At 33.3% G+C, this 13,550-nt stretch overlaps 1 protein-coding gene across 1 annotated transcript; it reads right to left on the reverse strand.

Moving 5' to 3' along the window:
* Nucleotides 1–261: 261 nt before the first annotated feature.
* LOC143050744 (uncharacterized) lies at nt 262–1,242 on the reverse strand. The gene has a single exon (XM_076223863.1). It carries the CDS (start codon nt 1,240–1,242, stop codon nt 262–264), a length of 981 nt encoding a protein of 326 aa, XP_076079978.1.
* Nucleotides 1,243–13,550: the final 12,308 nt, after the last annotated feature.

A 13,550-nucleotide genomic window follows, 5' to 3' on the forward strand; every position in this document is an offset into this window, starting at 1 on the left:
AGGTCTTTCTGTTGATACTGTCAAAAGCCTTCTGGAAATCCACAAAGTTGATGTAAAGCTGCCTTTGCCATTCTGTACATTGTTCGATGATGTTGCGTAAAGCAAAAATTTGATCGATGCACCCTCTACCTTTACGGAATCCTGCTTGCTCCTCTCTTAGTTGTTTATCAATTGCATCTATTATTCTTTGGATAATAATTTTGGCCATGATTTTACTTGGAATTGACAGGAGGGTAATACCTCGCCAATTGTTGCAGTCGCTTAGAGCTCTATTTCTTGGCTAGCTTTATTATTATGCCTTTGGTCCAATCGTCTGGTATTATTTTCCTTCCCATATTGATGTAAATAATAATTGAAGAATTCTGGGTCGACTTTGAAAAGTTCTGTATTCAGGTTGTCATGACCTGGTGATTTTCCATTTTTTAAAGATTTTATTACTTTTATTATTTCTTGTTTGTCTGGAAGGTTGATATTAATTCCCAAGTCTTGAACTGCCTTAATTACTACTGCTTCGTCATCTGGCGGTGGCCTGTTAAGTACTTCCTTAAAGTGTTCTGCCCATCTGGCTTTTTGCTCGTCTTCTGTTGTCAATAGCCTTCCATTTTTGTCTTTTATATGGACATCATTAGTGTTACGAAATTTACCACAGATTTCTCTTGTGATCTTGTAGATTTTTCCTTGTTCGCCCTTTTTTGCTGCTTCTTCTGCTTGTTTAGCAAGGTCTGCCATGTAAGCTCTTTTGTCTGCTCTAGCTATTCGCTTAACATTTTTGTCTAGTACTCTGTAGCTTGCTTTGTGTCTCTCTTGTAACCGTTCAGATTTTGTGTCTAGAATCTTCTTATTCATGTGACGTCTTTCTTCTATAACCTTCAATGTACCTGGTGTTATCCATTTCTTCATCTTTTTACCCTGTTTAAAACCCAAACATTCTTTGCTAGTTGTTTCGTAATTTTTTCTTATTTGATCCCATTTTGAGTTGACTTCTGTTGTTTCTGTTGGGATCATGTCAGGATTATCTGTAAGAGCTTGAAACTTATTTTTCAATTGGAGGATGAATGCAGTTTTTACTTTGTGATCTTGTAATTTTTCAATATCATATCTTGTTGGGACAAGTGTTTTACGTCCTGTACTTCTCAATTTCATCCTAATATTTGCAGTAATAAGGTGATGGTCACTACCAACATCTGCTCCCCTCTTGACTTTAACATCGAGTAATGAACGCCTCCAAATACCATTTATCATAAGGTGGTCTATCTGGTTCTTATCCCTACCATTTGAAGAACACTATGTTAATTTATGTATATCTTGATGTGAAAAGAGTGTTCCTCCTACTACCAAGTTGTAAGCTGCACATAATTCTACTAGTCTTTCTCCATTATCATTTATAGTACCACATCCATGTTTACCTATTATTCTGTCCATATCAGTGTTGTTGTTTCCCATTTTGGCATTCAAATCACCCATCACCATCAATAGATCATGACGTGGTACCAATCTCACTTCAGCTTGTAGTTGTTCGTAAAAGGTGTCTTTCATAGCTGCATCACTGTCATTTGTTGGTGCATAGCATTGTATAAGAGTCATGTTGGTGTGCACTCCTTTAAATTTTGCTGTTATCAATCTACTATTGACAGGTTTCCATTCCATAAGTCTCTTCTCGGTGCCTTTCTTGAGGATGATGGCTACTCCTTCAAAATGATAATTGTCATCTCACCCTGAGTACAGAACTGTTTCTCCTGAATCTGTCTTTATCTTACCAGAACCTGTCCATCTACTCTCGCTAACTCCCAAAATGTGCAAATTATATCGCCTCATTTCTGATGTGACCTGTGCAAGTTTCCCAGTTTCATACATAGTACGTACATTCCAGAATCCTATTCTGGTTTTTGCTTTAGCGCTCAGCACTTCTTTCCTGCCAGCAGCTTCCTTGCGGCTTTCACCACTGGCAATCATACTATTTTCTTGAAGGCCTATTCGCACAGCGGTTGTGTTTGATTCCTTTGTTGCTGTTTCCGTAACTTAATTCTTTTTACAGGATAGAGTTGTTGGCCCTATACTGAACCCCCTACTCGGAGGGCCAGGGATTTTTTGTCGAGGTTTCCTTCCTTTAGATAAGTTGCCGACCAAGGCTGACGAACCATTATCTGCCCGTTTTTATTTCAGAGTTTTCTTTCTCCTAGATAAATTACCTTCCTGGGTTTACGATCTTCATCTAACCGGCTATTTACCCATAATTGGGGCAAGGTTAATGAGAGTAAGGGCGTGTCCACACGCCGGTGGGCCTACACTCTGCATCTTTAGGGCCCTTGCTGCTCCAAGGTCCTCTACAGTAAAGCCTGAGATACTAGATCCCAGTTACCATGTGCTGTCGCGGGGAGGCACTGTAGAAGTCTTGACAGTGTAGAGGCTATGTACTGGCAGGAGAGACTTACTCACTCGGCTCTCTCTTCGCTCACATATGTAAGCTAGCCAGCGGCAACTGCTTTTCATAAAAAAAAAACCACACTAGACGCATACTACTGCCCTGTGGAACAACCACCAGCACACTCTAATTCTATATGGATTACTATAATTTGAGTTAATGATACTTTATACATTTTAAACAGTTTGTTCTCTTGTAGATATCTATCTTATATTGTTCTAAGTATTACAACAAAATTTACACCACAACCTCAACCAATAATCAAACAGTTAGATAGTTATTCATGCAAGTAAACTGTAGTTTTCAGGGATATATCTATTATCACTACTGGTGCATTTTTGGGAAACAACCTAGTATAATATTTTTATACTTTTAAAAATGTAACAAGATTAAATATATTTCAAATTTCAATGTATGCACAGTAATAACACATATATATAGACATATCCCTGTTCCTATTGAATTGGAAATTATGGACATATATATATATATATATATATATATATATATTAAATGGTTTCATTGTTTGTAGATACAGGGTTTATGAGTTGTAGGCTAACAGGCATACCTGATTCTGAGTATTAGAATGTGATAAAGACTTACAATAAAGAAAAGAGATTGGACAGTGAAAAAATGATTATCAAGTACATAGGCTTTTTTCATCACTATTAGTATTAAAGAATAGAAGCCCTCCGTAGAATTTCATATTGTGTGAGCTTGCAAATACAATACATGTATGTTTTACAAGGCACAATATTCCACAATACCCATGTTATAACCTATTTATTGTATAGCAGATGATAAAAAACTTGCTTCAATAATTGGCTCTTGATGAAAACAAAAAATATTAAGGTTTATTGCACTGGTGCAACATAAAGAATTATTAAAAACTAAATATTGGTTACTTTATTTTGAAGATATGATGTTTGTTGCGGTCAGAAATCGCCTTTAAATTGTAGCCAACAAAAGACACAAATCAATAATAAAATTTAACAATATTTATTATACAAAAGTTTACAAGAAGTATTACACAAATATTACTGTCAACTTAACTGTCAAAATATGAGTCCAATCTTTTATCTTTATCTGTATCCGGATATCTTTTGGAATCCAATCTGAATATTACTGTCACAATCCAGTATGATGTTGTTTGCAGAATAAAAATGTTAATCCAAATGCTATGAATATTAATGTCTATCGATGTTTAAGTCAAAATCCAAGAGTGTGTCTTTAACTTTAGTGTCTCTATATACATAGTTGTCATGGAAGATTCTAGAACAGTCTATAATGGAACATCATAGAAAGTTACAACAGAAGTTTCTAGTAAAATGTAGAAGTTTATATAACGCATCTTTTATTAGGATCATTCTGGAAAGTTCCAATTATTCTGTAATTGTTCCAGTGATTTCTAAACTGCACAGTTCTAAGATTATTCTGTAAACAACTATCAGGCCACACAACACAAATCAGGCCAACATAAATAAATACAATAATTTCAATATCATTTATATAACATAATTACAATATTATAACACCTCCCCTTAAAAGAAGTTTTAGTGTAACAAAAACTTATCATGAATAATATGAACAAATATACATAGTATATACAAAGTGTTTTAATAAGCTCTAGATTAAGCATCAGCTATTACATTATCTTTACCATTAATATGTTTTACAATTACATCATATTCTTGTAACAATAAACTCCACCTAGTCAACCTCTGATTCTTGTTTCTCATTTTATGTATGAAGGTGAGAGGATTATGATCAGTACAAACAAGAATAGGATATACAGTGGGATTCAAATATACATCAAAATGTTGAAGTGCTGACAACATTGCAAAACACTCTTTTTCAATAGTTGAATAATTTATCTGATGTTTATCTAATTTCTTGGAAAAATATGATATAGGTTTCTCAACATTATCATCTGTCTCTTGATATAAAACAGCTCCAATTCCTACATCGCTTGCATCAACAGCAAGTTTTAATTGTTTTTGAAAGTCTGGAGTAATCAGAACCGGACTAGTAATTAAAAGTGATTTGCTATTTCCAAAAGCGTTTTGACAATTTTCACTTCAGATAAATTTAGAATCTTTTCGTAAAAGATGAGTCAGTGGTTGAACCACAGTAGCAAAATTCGAACAAAATTTTCTGTGAAATCCAATCATGCCTACATATCTCATAAGTTGTTTTCTATTTGTAGGAGGAGGAAATTTGGAAATAGCTTCCACTTTAGCCATAATAGGTTTCATTTGACCTTGGCCAACTGTATGCCCTAAATAATCAACAGTGGCCTGACAAAATTCACTTTTACCAAGATTAACAGTCAAATTTGATTGTGACAATCTATCAAAAGTATCATACAAATGTGTTAAATGCTGTTCCCAGCTATCACTACATACAATTAGATCATCAATATAAGCATAACAACAGTTTAAATCTTTTAAAACATTATTGATCATTCTTTGAAATGTAGCTGGTGCACTTTTCATGCCAAACGGCATTACAGTATATTGAAATAAGCCATCTGGTGTAACAAAAGCTGATATTTCACGAGCTCTCTGTGTCAGTGGAACTTGCCAATAACCTTTCAAGAAATCAAATTTGCTCACAAATTTTGCTTGACCAATGTTGTCAATACAATCGTCTATCCTTGGAATCGGATAGGAATCAGATTTTGAGACTGAATTTACTTTTCTGAAATCAGTCACGAAACGAAAGGTTTTATCTGGTTTTGGCACAAGGAGACAAGGAGAGCTCCATTCACTGTTACTCGGCTCAATAATATCATTGTCAAGCATATATATAATTTCTTTTCTCATAGCTTCAAATTTGAGTGGATTAAGCCGATAAGGATGTTGCTTAATTGGAGAAGCATCTCCTACATCAACATCATGACAAACAGCAGTGGTTTTGTTTGGCACATCTGGAAAAAGATTTTCAAAGAAAATACCAAAGTTTTTATTTCTTCTCGACGATCAAAAGACAGATGTGCAAGTTTTGAGTCTAAATTTGACAAAATTTTTGAATTTTTCAATCTAACTGTCTCTTCCAAAGTTTTAGAACTAAAAGGTGGTTCAAATACATCTGGTTTGTCATGATTGTTCTCAAATTTAACAATGCCTAAAGTGGCAACTGGTTTACTCTCACATTCATAAGTACGCTCAAAATATGGTTTTAACATATTAATATGACACACTCGGTTTTGTTTACGCCGACCTGGAGTTTTTACAATATAATTCAAATCATTGATTTTACTGTCTATTGTATAAAATGTATAAGGACCACAATATTTAGCTTGTAAAGGATGTCCAGGGACTGGCAAAAATACAAGTACCTTATTACCAGGCTCAAAAACTCTATCCCTGGCATCTTTATCATACCAAATTTTCATCTTGCTCTGTACATTTTTTAAGTTTTTCTGAGCAATTTGACAAGCAGTATAAATTTTTTCTTTAAATCTAGATACATAGTCTAAAAGATTCAAGTCAGTATGTTCAGTAAGCCACTTTTCCTTAATCAATATTAACGGTCCCCTTACAGTATGGCCAAATACCAACTCAAAGGGACTAAATCCAAGGGATTCTTGAACAGCCTCTCGGACTGCAAAAAGTAGAAAGTGAACTCCATCATCCCAGTCTCTGTCAAATTGAAGACAAAAAGTTCTAATCATGTTCTTCAATGTTTGATGAAAACGTTCTAAGGCACCTTGAGATTCTGGATGGTACGCACTTGATCTATATTGAGCAATCCCTAACTGGTACACGACTTGCTGAAATAAACCTGACATGAAATTTGATCCCTGGTCGGACTGTATAGACTTAGGAAGTCCTACTAACGTGAAAAATTTGATAAGAGCTTTGACAATAGTAGGTGTCTTGATATTTCTTAGCGGAATAGCCTCAGGAAAGCGTGTGGATGTACACATGATTGTCAATAAATACGCATTTCCAGTTTTGGTCTTTGGTAAAGGTCCAACGCAGTCAGTTAGAACTCTGCTGAAAGGTTCGTCAAAGGCTGGAATAGGCAGAAGTGGTGCTGGTGGTATTTTCTGGTTAGGCTTACCAACAACCTGGCATGTATGACATGATTCGCAGTATTCTGCAACATCATTTCTAAGTCTTGGCCAGTAGAAATGCTGCAAGATCTTAAGGCAAGTCTTCCTTATACCTAAGTGTCAAGCCAAGGGGGTGTCATGGGCAAGACCAATAATTTCTTGCCTATAAACTTTAGGCACCACCACTTGGTATACCACTCTCCATTCCTCCTCTGGGTTAGCATCAGGAGGCCTCCACTTCCTCATTAAAATGCCGTCCTGATGGAAATAGCATTAAGCCACTTTGTCTGCTTCCTCCTGTGGTTGCGCCCGCTGGTTGAGCTGGAGAAGCTCAGGGTCTTTATGTTGTTCTTCGAATAAATTCTTGCGGTCTAATGAATGGCTGTTTACGTCTGGCCATGGAATAATAGCATTCTTGTTAACACTAGGTGATCTTATTATGGCCTTTTCTGAGCTACCAGGACCTTCAATGTCAGCTAGGATAGTGTTAGAAAGGTCCATGTAATCAAACTGGTCTTCTTGCAAATTCTCATCTTGTTGTTTTCTAGTTATCACCCTAGTAACAACACAAGCTGGATACAATTCAGCATCATCCTTAGGTGATTTAACATCCAACACTGGTTCACTGGTAACAATTGGTTCAGCAACCACTTTGTTCCTAGCTAGATCATTTCCTAGCAATAATGTAACACCCTCAACAGTGAGATTAGGACGAACACCCACAATGACTGGTCCAGTTATCAAATCTGACTTCAGATAAATACGATGAAGAGGAACATCTATACAACCTAACTCTACACCTCGTAACAAAACGGAGGCACCAACAGAAGTCTTCTCGGACAAAGGCAACACACCTTCTAACAATAAAGACTGAGAAGCTCCAGTGTCCCGTAAAATCTTATTAGGCTGAAGAGAGGTATCATCAACAATAGAAATAAACCCATCAGACATAAAGGGTTTATATTCCTCCATGTAATCACAAAAACTGGACTTAAAAGCCTGACTTGCAGGACATTCCAACGTACTGGTAATGTAAGGTGTCGGACAAGCACTGGACTTTGGCTTATTATCTCGTTCATTCTTCTTCTGGAGTCTAAAACAATCAGCCATCAGGTGACCAATTTTCTTACAATAAGCACAAATCAGTGACTTCTTCTCAAAAGTATAAAATTTTGGACTAGACATATTATAATTGGACTGACTCTTATTCTGTGCAACAGGCTTACTATCAGTACGCTCAGTGCTTTGATTTTTGTAATTTCCACTTGAAGTATTAACTTTTTGACCCTTGAAACTTCTTTTATGTGAAAGGGTATAATTATCTGAAATTACAGCTGCATCATGTATTGTCCCAACAGTTTTGTCGTCTAAATGTGTTTTTAAGTCTAAATGAACACATTGTGTGAACTCTTTTAATAACATCAATTGTCTTAGGTTTTCAAAATTGTTAACTGTTTTCTTTGAAGTAAGCCATTTATCAAATAAATCTTCTTTTTCCCGAGCAACTTCCACATAAGTTTGTGAATCAAACTTTTTATAAGATCTAAATTTCTGCCTATATGCTTCAGGTACTAGCTCAAAAGCTTTCAAAACTTCCTGTTTCACCGTGTCATAATCGGAACTTTTTTCCGATGGAAGTGCGGAGTATATTTCAGCGGACTTACCCTCAAAAACACTTTGTAGCATTGTAGTCCAATACGGCTTTGGCCAATTCAAATTACGAGCAATTTTCTCAAACTGTGGAAAATATTTATCGACTGTTTTTTCACAAAATCTGGGAACCAAACGTATATTTTTTGCTGCATCAAAATAATCTGATTTCGACTGAACTTTCGAGTTGCCTTCTTCTTTGACAATTTCAATATTCAGTTTTTCCATCTCTAGCCTTTCTCTCATTTCAAGTTCTTTTAATTTTAATTCATCTTCTTTTATTTTCTCTATCTCCTTCATTTCCAGTTCTTTTAATTTAAGTTCATGTTCTAATTCAAGCTGTTTTAATTTAAAGGCGTCAACATTTTCGACCTTAAGTTCAAGAGCCTCTTTACCTAAAATTTCTGCGTCAACTAATTTGTCTATTACCAAGTTTTTTTTAATTTGTTTTCTCATAGATACCTTAACATTCAATTTCAGATGTTTAGCAAGCAACACTAGTTCCTCTTTCTTTAAATTATCAAACCCCTCCAGGTCTGGCGTTTTCAAAATTTTACCGGCATCAAATGCCATTTTGTAGAATTTTGTTGGCTAGTTATAATTAAATACTGAATAAATTTTGAATAAGATATTTTCGTACTCCCGGACGAGCCCCCAATTTCTGTTACCGTCAGAAATCGCCTTTAAATTGTAGCCAACAAAAGACACAAATCAATAATAAAATTTAACAATATTTATTATACAAAAGTTTACAAGAAGTATTACACAAATATTACTGTCAACTTAACCGTCAAAATATGAGTCCAATCTTTTATCTTTATCTGTATCCGGATATCTTTTGGAATCCAATCTGAATATTACGGTCACAATCCAGTATGATGTTGTTTGCAGAATAAAAATGTTAATCAAAATGCTATGAATATTAATGTCTATCGATGTCTAAGTCCAAATTCAAGAGTGTGTCTTTAACTTAAGTGTCTATATATACATGTATATAGTTGTCATGGCAGATTCTAGAACAGTCTATAATGGACATCATAGAAAGTTACAACAGAAGTTTCTAGTAAAATGTAGAAGTTTATATAACGCATCTTTTATTAGGATCATTCTGGAAAGTTCCAATCATTCTGTAATTGTTCAAGTGATATCTAAACTGCACAGTTCTAAGATTATTCTGTAAACAACTATCAGCCTTCACAACACAAATCAGGCCAACATAAATAAATACAATAATTACAATATCATTTATATAACATAATTACAATATCATAACATGTTGCTATACAATAAAAATAAGAACCAATATAAGTCAAAGAGTATAGGGGTAGAATCAATAGAACAAAATGTACAAATTTAAATGTGAATAAGAGTACTGGGAAGGAGTTTAATGTTTGAAAATTAGCTTTAAAATATGAACTTTCAATAGTATTAACTTCAAATTCTTGATTTTGGTAGGATTGCAGACGACCATTCCAACAACTTTGTTCTGATGTGTCATCATCCTCCCAAGTATAAATAATTTTTTTATTAATTTGTGATTCTGGATCGTTGAAAGGATTACGATGGCACATCAACTTTCTTAAATTGGCTGAAAGTTCAAGAACGGAGAGTGGTCTCCTTTTTTTGCTAAATATCATTTTCATAAATATCTATTTATCGATTTTTGATATGTCTAAAACTTGATCATCTTTATAAAGATTTATTTGCGTCTTTAATGCCTTAATTTTTTCAGTTTTTGTTCTTAATTTATCTAACTCTGTTTCTAATTCAATTTCAAATTCCAAATTCCATTTTCCTCTATTGTTTTTTTTTACAGTTGCCTTTTTATCTGATTTTCTTTTCAATTGTTTTTCTTTACACTCAATTCTTTGAATAATTATTTTAACACGGTTCTTGAATAATTTGTTTTTTTAAATAGCGATCTAAAGTTACTTGTTTTCGGTTTTTAATTGCCGATTTTAATAAAACCTTCTTGTCACTGTTTGATTTACTGTCTAACCAAGTATGTGTTTTGTTATTGTTATACACAATTTTAGTCTCGATAGCACCGACACTAGAATTTGGAGACTGTTTGATTGCACTGTCCAGTTTTCCCACCAATCGCTCAACAGGTATATTGTTAGAAGGACCCGTCCTTGCTGTTGTTTTTAAATCATCATCTGCATTGAAATATTTGCCACCACACAGAAAATCAGAGAATATTTTTTTAGATTTCTCCATAATAACAGAACATAATTTGGAAATAAATAATTCGGTTTTATCTCGATTTTCATCAGCTATGAAAATATTCGGAACATTATGACAATCTTTTTCGGGCCCAAAAAATAATTTTATATGATTTTCATATAATAATGAAGGTGATTTAACAATATTGTCCAACACATCAACTAATCTGCAGTATATATGTCCCATTTCAATCGTTTTTTTCTTTTCGGAAGCTGCTTTCCAATATGGACCTGTTATGGTTTTACATAGCATTCCCAAAGCTTGGCATATACAAATTAAAATTTTGTTTTGGAGACAGTCTACAATTAACTGTTGTGTATAATTTAAAGCCATTTTTGACTGTAAAAGATAATTTAAAATAACATGTTTCAAAATGAAAATTCCGCCAGCATTGTGAAACTGAACATTAAAACGACTCCCTCGCATCTTTTCAATAGGATTTTGGTCAATACCTTGACTCTTTAAATAAACATTTGACATTGTTGGGTCTCCTGACCCATCTTTAAAAAAAGTTTTGAAACAGAATTCAATAAAATTGATATATATGTGTCCTTTCGGTTTTTATCACCATCTCTGAGTTTAAAGTTTTCCCCCTTTTATATTTCTTTAATATTTTTATCACAAACATCCCAAAACTGAATGAGAGGATGCACAGAGCATTTGAAACTAATGATGGTATTGTTATTGGAAGTTTCCATCAAAATGCGGTTAGTTTTTTCCTCTGTGGTACTTTTATCAGTCATAAAATTTTTAATTTTTAACATTATATTTAAATTAGGATTATCAGTACACACATCATTTATATCAGAAATCATATCATCTGTTGTTTTAGCATATGTTTCAGCACGACCATCAGCAAGTTCTTGTAAACCAAGCGTATATGTAGTATTTGCGTTTGACAGTTCAATGGCATAAAAATGTCTTCCACCTTTAGTTGTGGCATCTCTGTGCATAGTGAGATTGTCATTTTCATTAAAAATTTCTGACATTTGTTCTTTAGCCAAAATGTTCATTTCCTTGTCAAAAAGTAGAGCAGAACTACAACTTGGGAGTTCACTATATTCAATATTGAACAGATTCAAAATATACTTTAAAATTGGTCCAATATGTTCAACTCCAACCCCATGACTTCGCATAAAATAATAAAATTGTCGTATATGACTATTAAAAGGTCGACCTTGTGAACTGTCTCTCGTTTTAAATTTCATTTAATCAACTATTTCATTATCATTATTATTTGCATCAAATTGATTTTCAATGTAATCATATAAATCCGCTTTCTCCTTCTTGGAATCTTTAATTACTTTGGATACATTTTCATATTGTTTGTGCTTGCTTTCAACCAATTTTATATCCTTCATTTCTTTCTTTGAGTCATTTTCACTAATTTGATTTTTTAATTTTCTTATTGTTTGCTCTTGTCTCTTCAATTTTGTCTTACTATTGTTAATTATGAGAGTTTTTTGACGCAATAGATCAGTCTTAAGCTGCAACAGATGGTAAACGTGATCCACTTGTCGCTGGAGAGAACATTTTTCTACTTTACTTTGTTCGGCATGTACAACTGAAGGTCTAGGAATAGGAAAACAAAAAAACTTGTTCCTGTAGTCTTGAAACTTATTGCCATTTCCATAATGTTTTTTTAACCGTTTTAAATGAGCCACAGTTCTGACTCTGGTATATAGGCTGCTTATATTGACATTGTTTTTTATCAATTTTCGTCATGTGACATAACGTAGTATGTAGTTGTTGCCTATTTCCATCATATCGATCAAAAATTTCATTTATGAGGCCGTTGCTTATACAAGTTCTTGGATTAAACATATTGAAAGTTCATGAGAAATTACCTACATGAAGTAGGCTGGAAAGCAAAATCAAATAATTTTAAATATTATTTTGTTTAAGACTAAGGTATGTGATATACTATATGAAGAGACTTGATTGAAATACTGTAATTCATTGATTATTATTTATGGACCAGCAGTCGGTTTCACAAAAAAACTTATGACTAAGATTGATTGTAAGTCATGAACAATTCAGTATACTTCGATAAATCTTAGTCTTAATTTTTTTTTGAGAAACAAACTCCAGGAATTGCAAGTCAAGACTCAAATAAATCTTGTATATAATTGTATTAAAATCCAAAATTTATAATGTTACCCATGTATATTTGAGATATCTTAAGTATCAAACCTGCTAGTTAAATTCTTCAACAAACAACTGAATCTTTCAAGACTTGATCAACAAATTAAACCGGATCTTTCATGTGTGTCTGTAAGAATAAAATGCAAACCAAATAAACCAGCATGCCCCACAGTGAAAGACAGTGTAACATTTTTTAACTTAACACATATAATGCTATATAAAATTAATAGTGCATGTTTACATCATTTAAAATGTGTTAAATTCAGTTAGGACTTGTTTCACTGTGTGACTTTAATTGTTGTTATTTGAAATACAAAACAATTACTCTGGTCTCTTATTTACCTAGTACAGTGCTTATACTCTCATTATTGAGAACCTCTGGTATGCATGCCCCATTAACTTTTGGGTAACATATAAACATTATACATATAAATTAATTAAATAATACCTTGAGACCATAATTATAAAGCATACACTGATTCAAAACATCATCAGAGTGGAGTTATCTCCCTTTAAAACAATTTCCATCATGCATATGATACCTATTGTTTACAGTTAATTAATGTAATATGTGGTTGGTCTTTCAACACCTATAAATAGCTGTTTGAAAAAAAAATATGTAATTATAAAGTTAAGATTTTGAGCAGATATCAATGGTTAACAAATATATGTACTTTTTGATTGCCTTAAGTAAGTTCAAAGCCCCAAGACAGGATTAAATATATACATGTACTTATTTAGACAAAATTATTTCTGGATAATTAAAACAAGGTGAACTATTAAATTTAGGATGTGAACTCTTCTTCACATATACATGTAAAGAATCTGGAGATCAAATAAAACAGAGCTGATTCAAAGTATTTACCTTAAATTGAAACCTTAAAGTCAATATTTGGTAAGTTTACATAGGACACTTTGTTGGTTTTTCTGAACTGTTTTACACCTTATGTTACTTTATCTAATAAATGAACACAGATACCCCCACTGGCAAAAGATATAAACTTTCAGTCATGTTTCATGGTGGTAAAACATAAAAAAAATGTTTGG

The sequence above is a fragment of the Mytilus galloprovincialis genome, chromosome 11 (genome assembly GCF_965363235.1).
Source record: "Mytilus galloprovincialis chromosome 11, xbMytGall1.hap1.1, whole genome shotgun sequence".
In the NCBI taxonomy this organism is placed as follows: Eukaryota; Metazoa; Mollusca; class Bivalvia; order Mytilida; family Mytilidae; genus Mytilus; species Mytilus galloprovincialis.

What these genes read in the sequence shown, in the direction of transcription:
- LOC143050744 (XM_076223863.1), bottom strand. Translation starts at nt 1,242, where the DNA reads ATGATAAATGGTATTTGGAGGCGTTCATTACTCGATGTTAAAGTCAAG.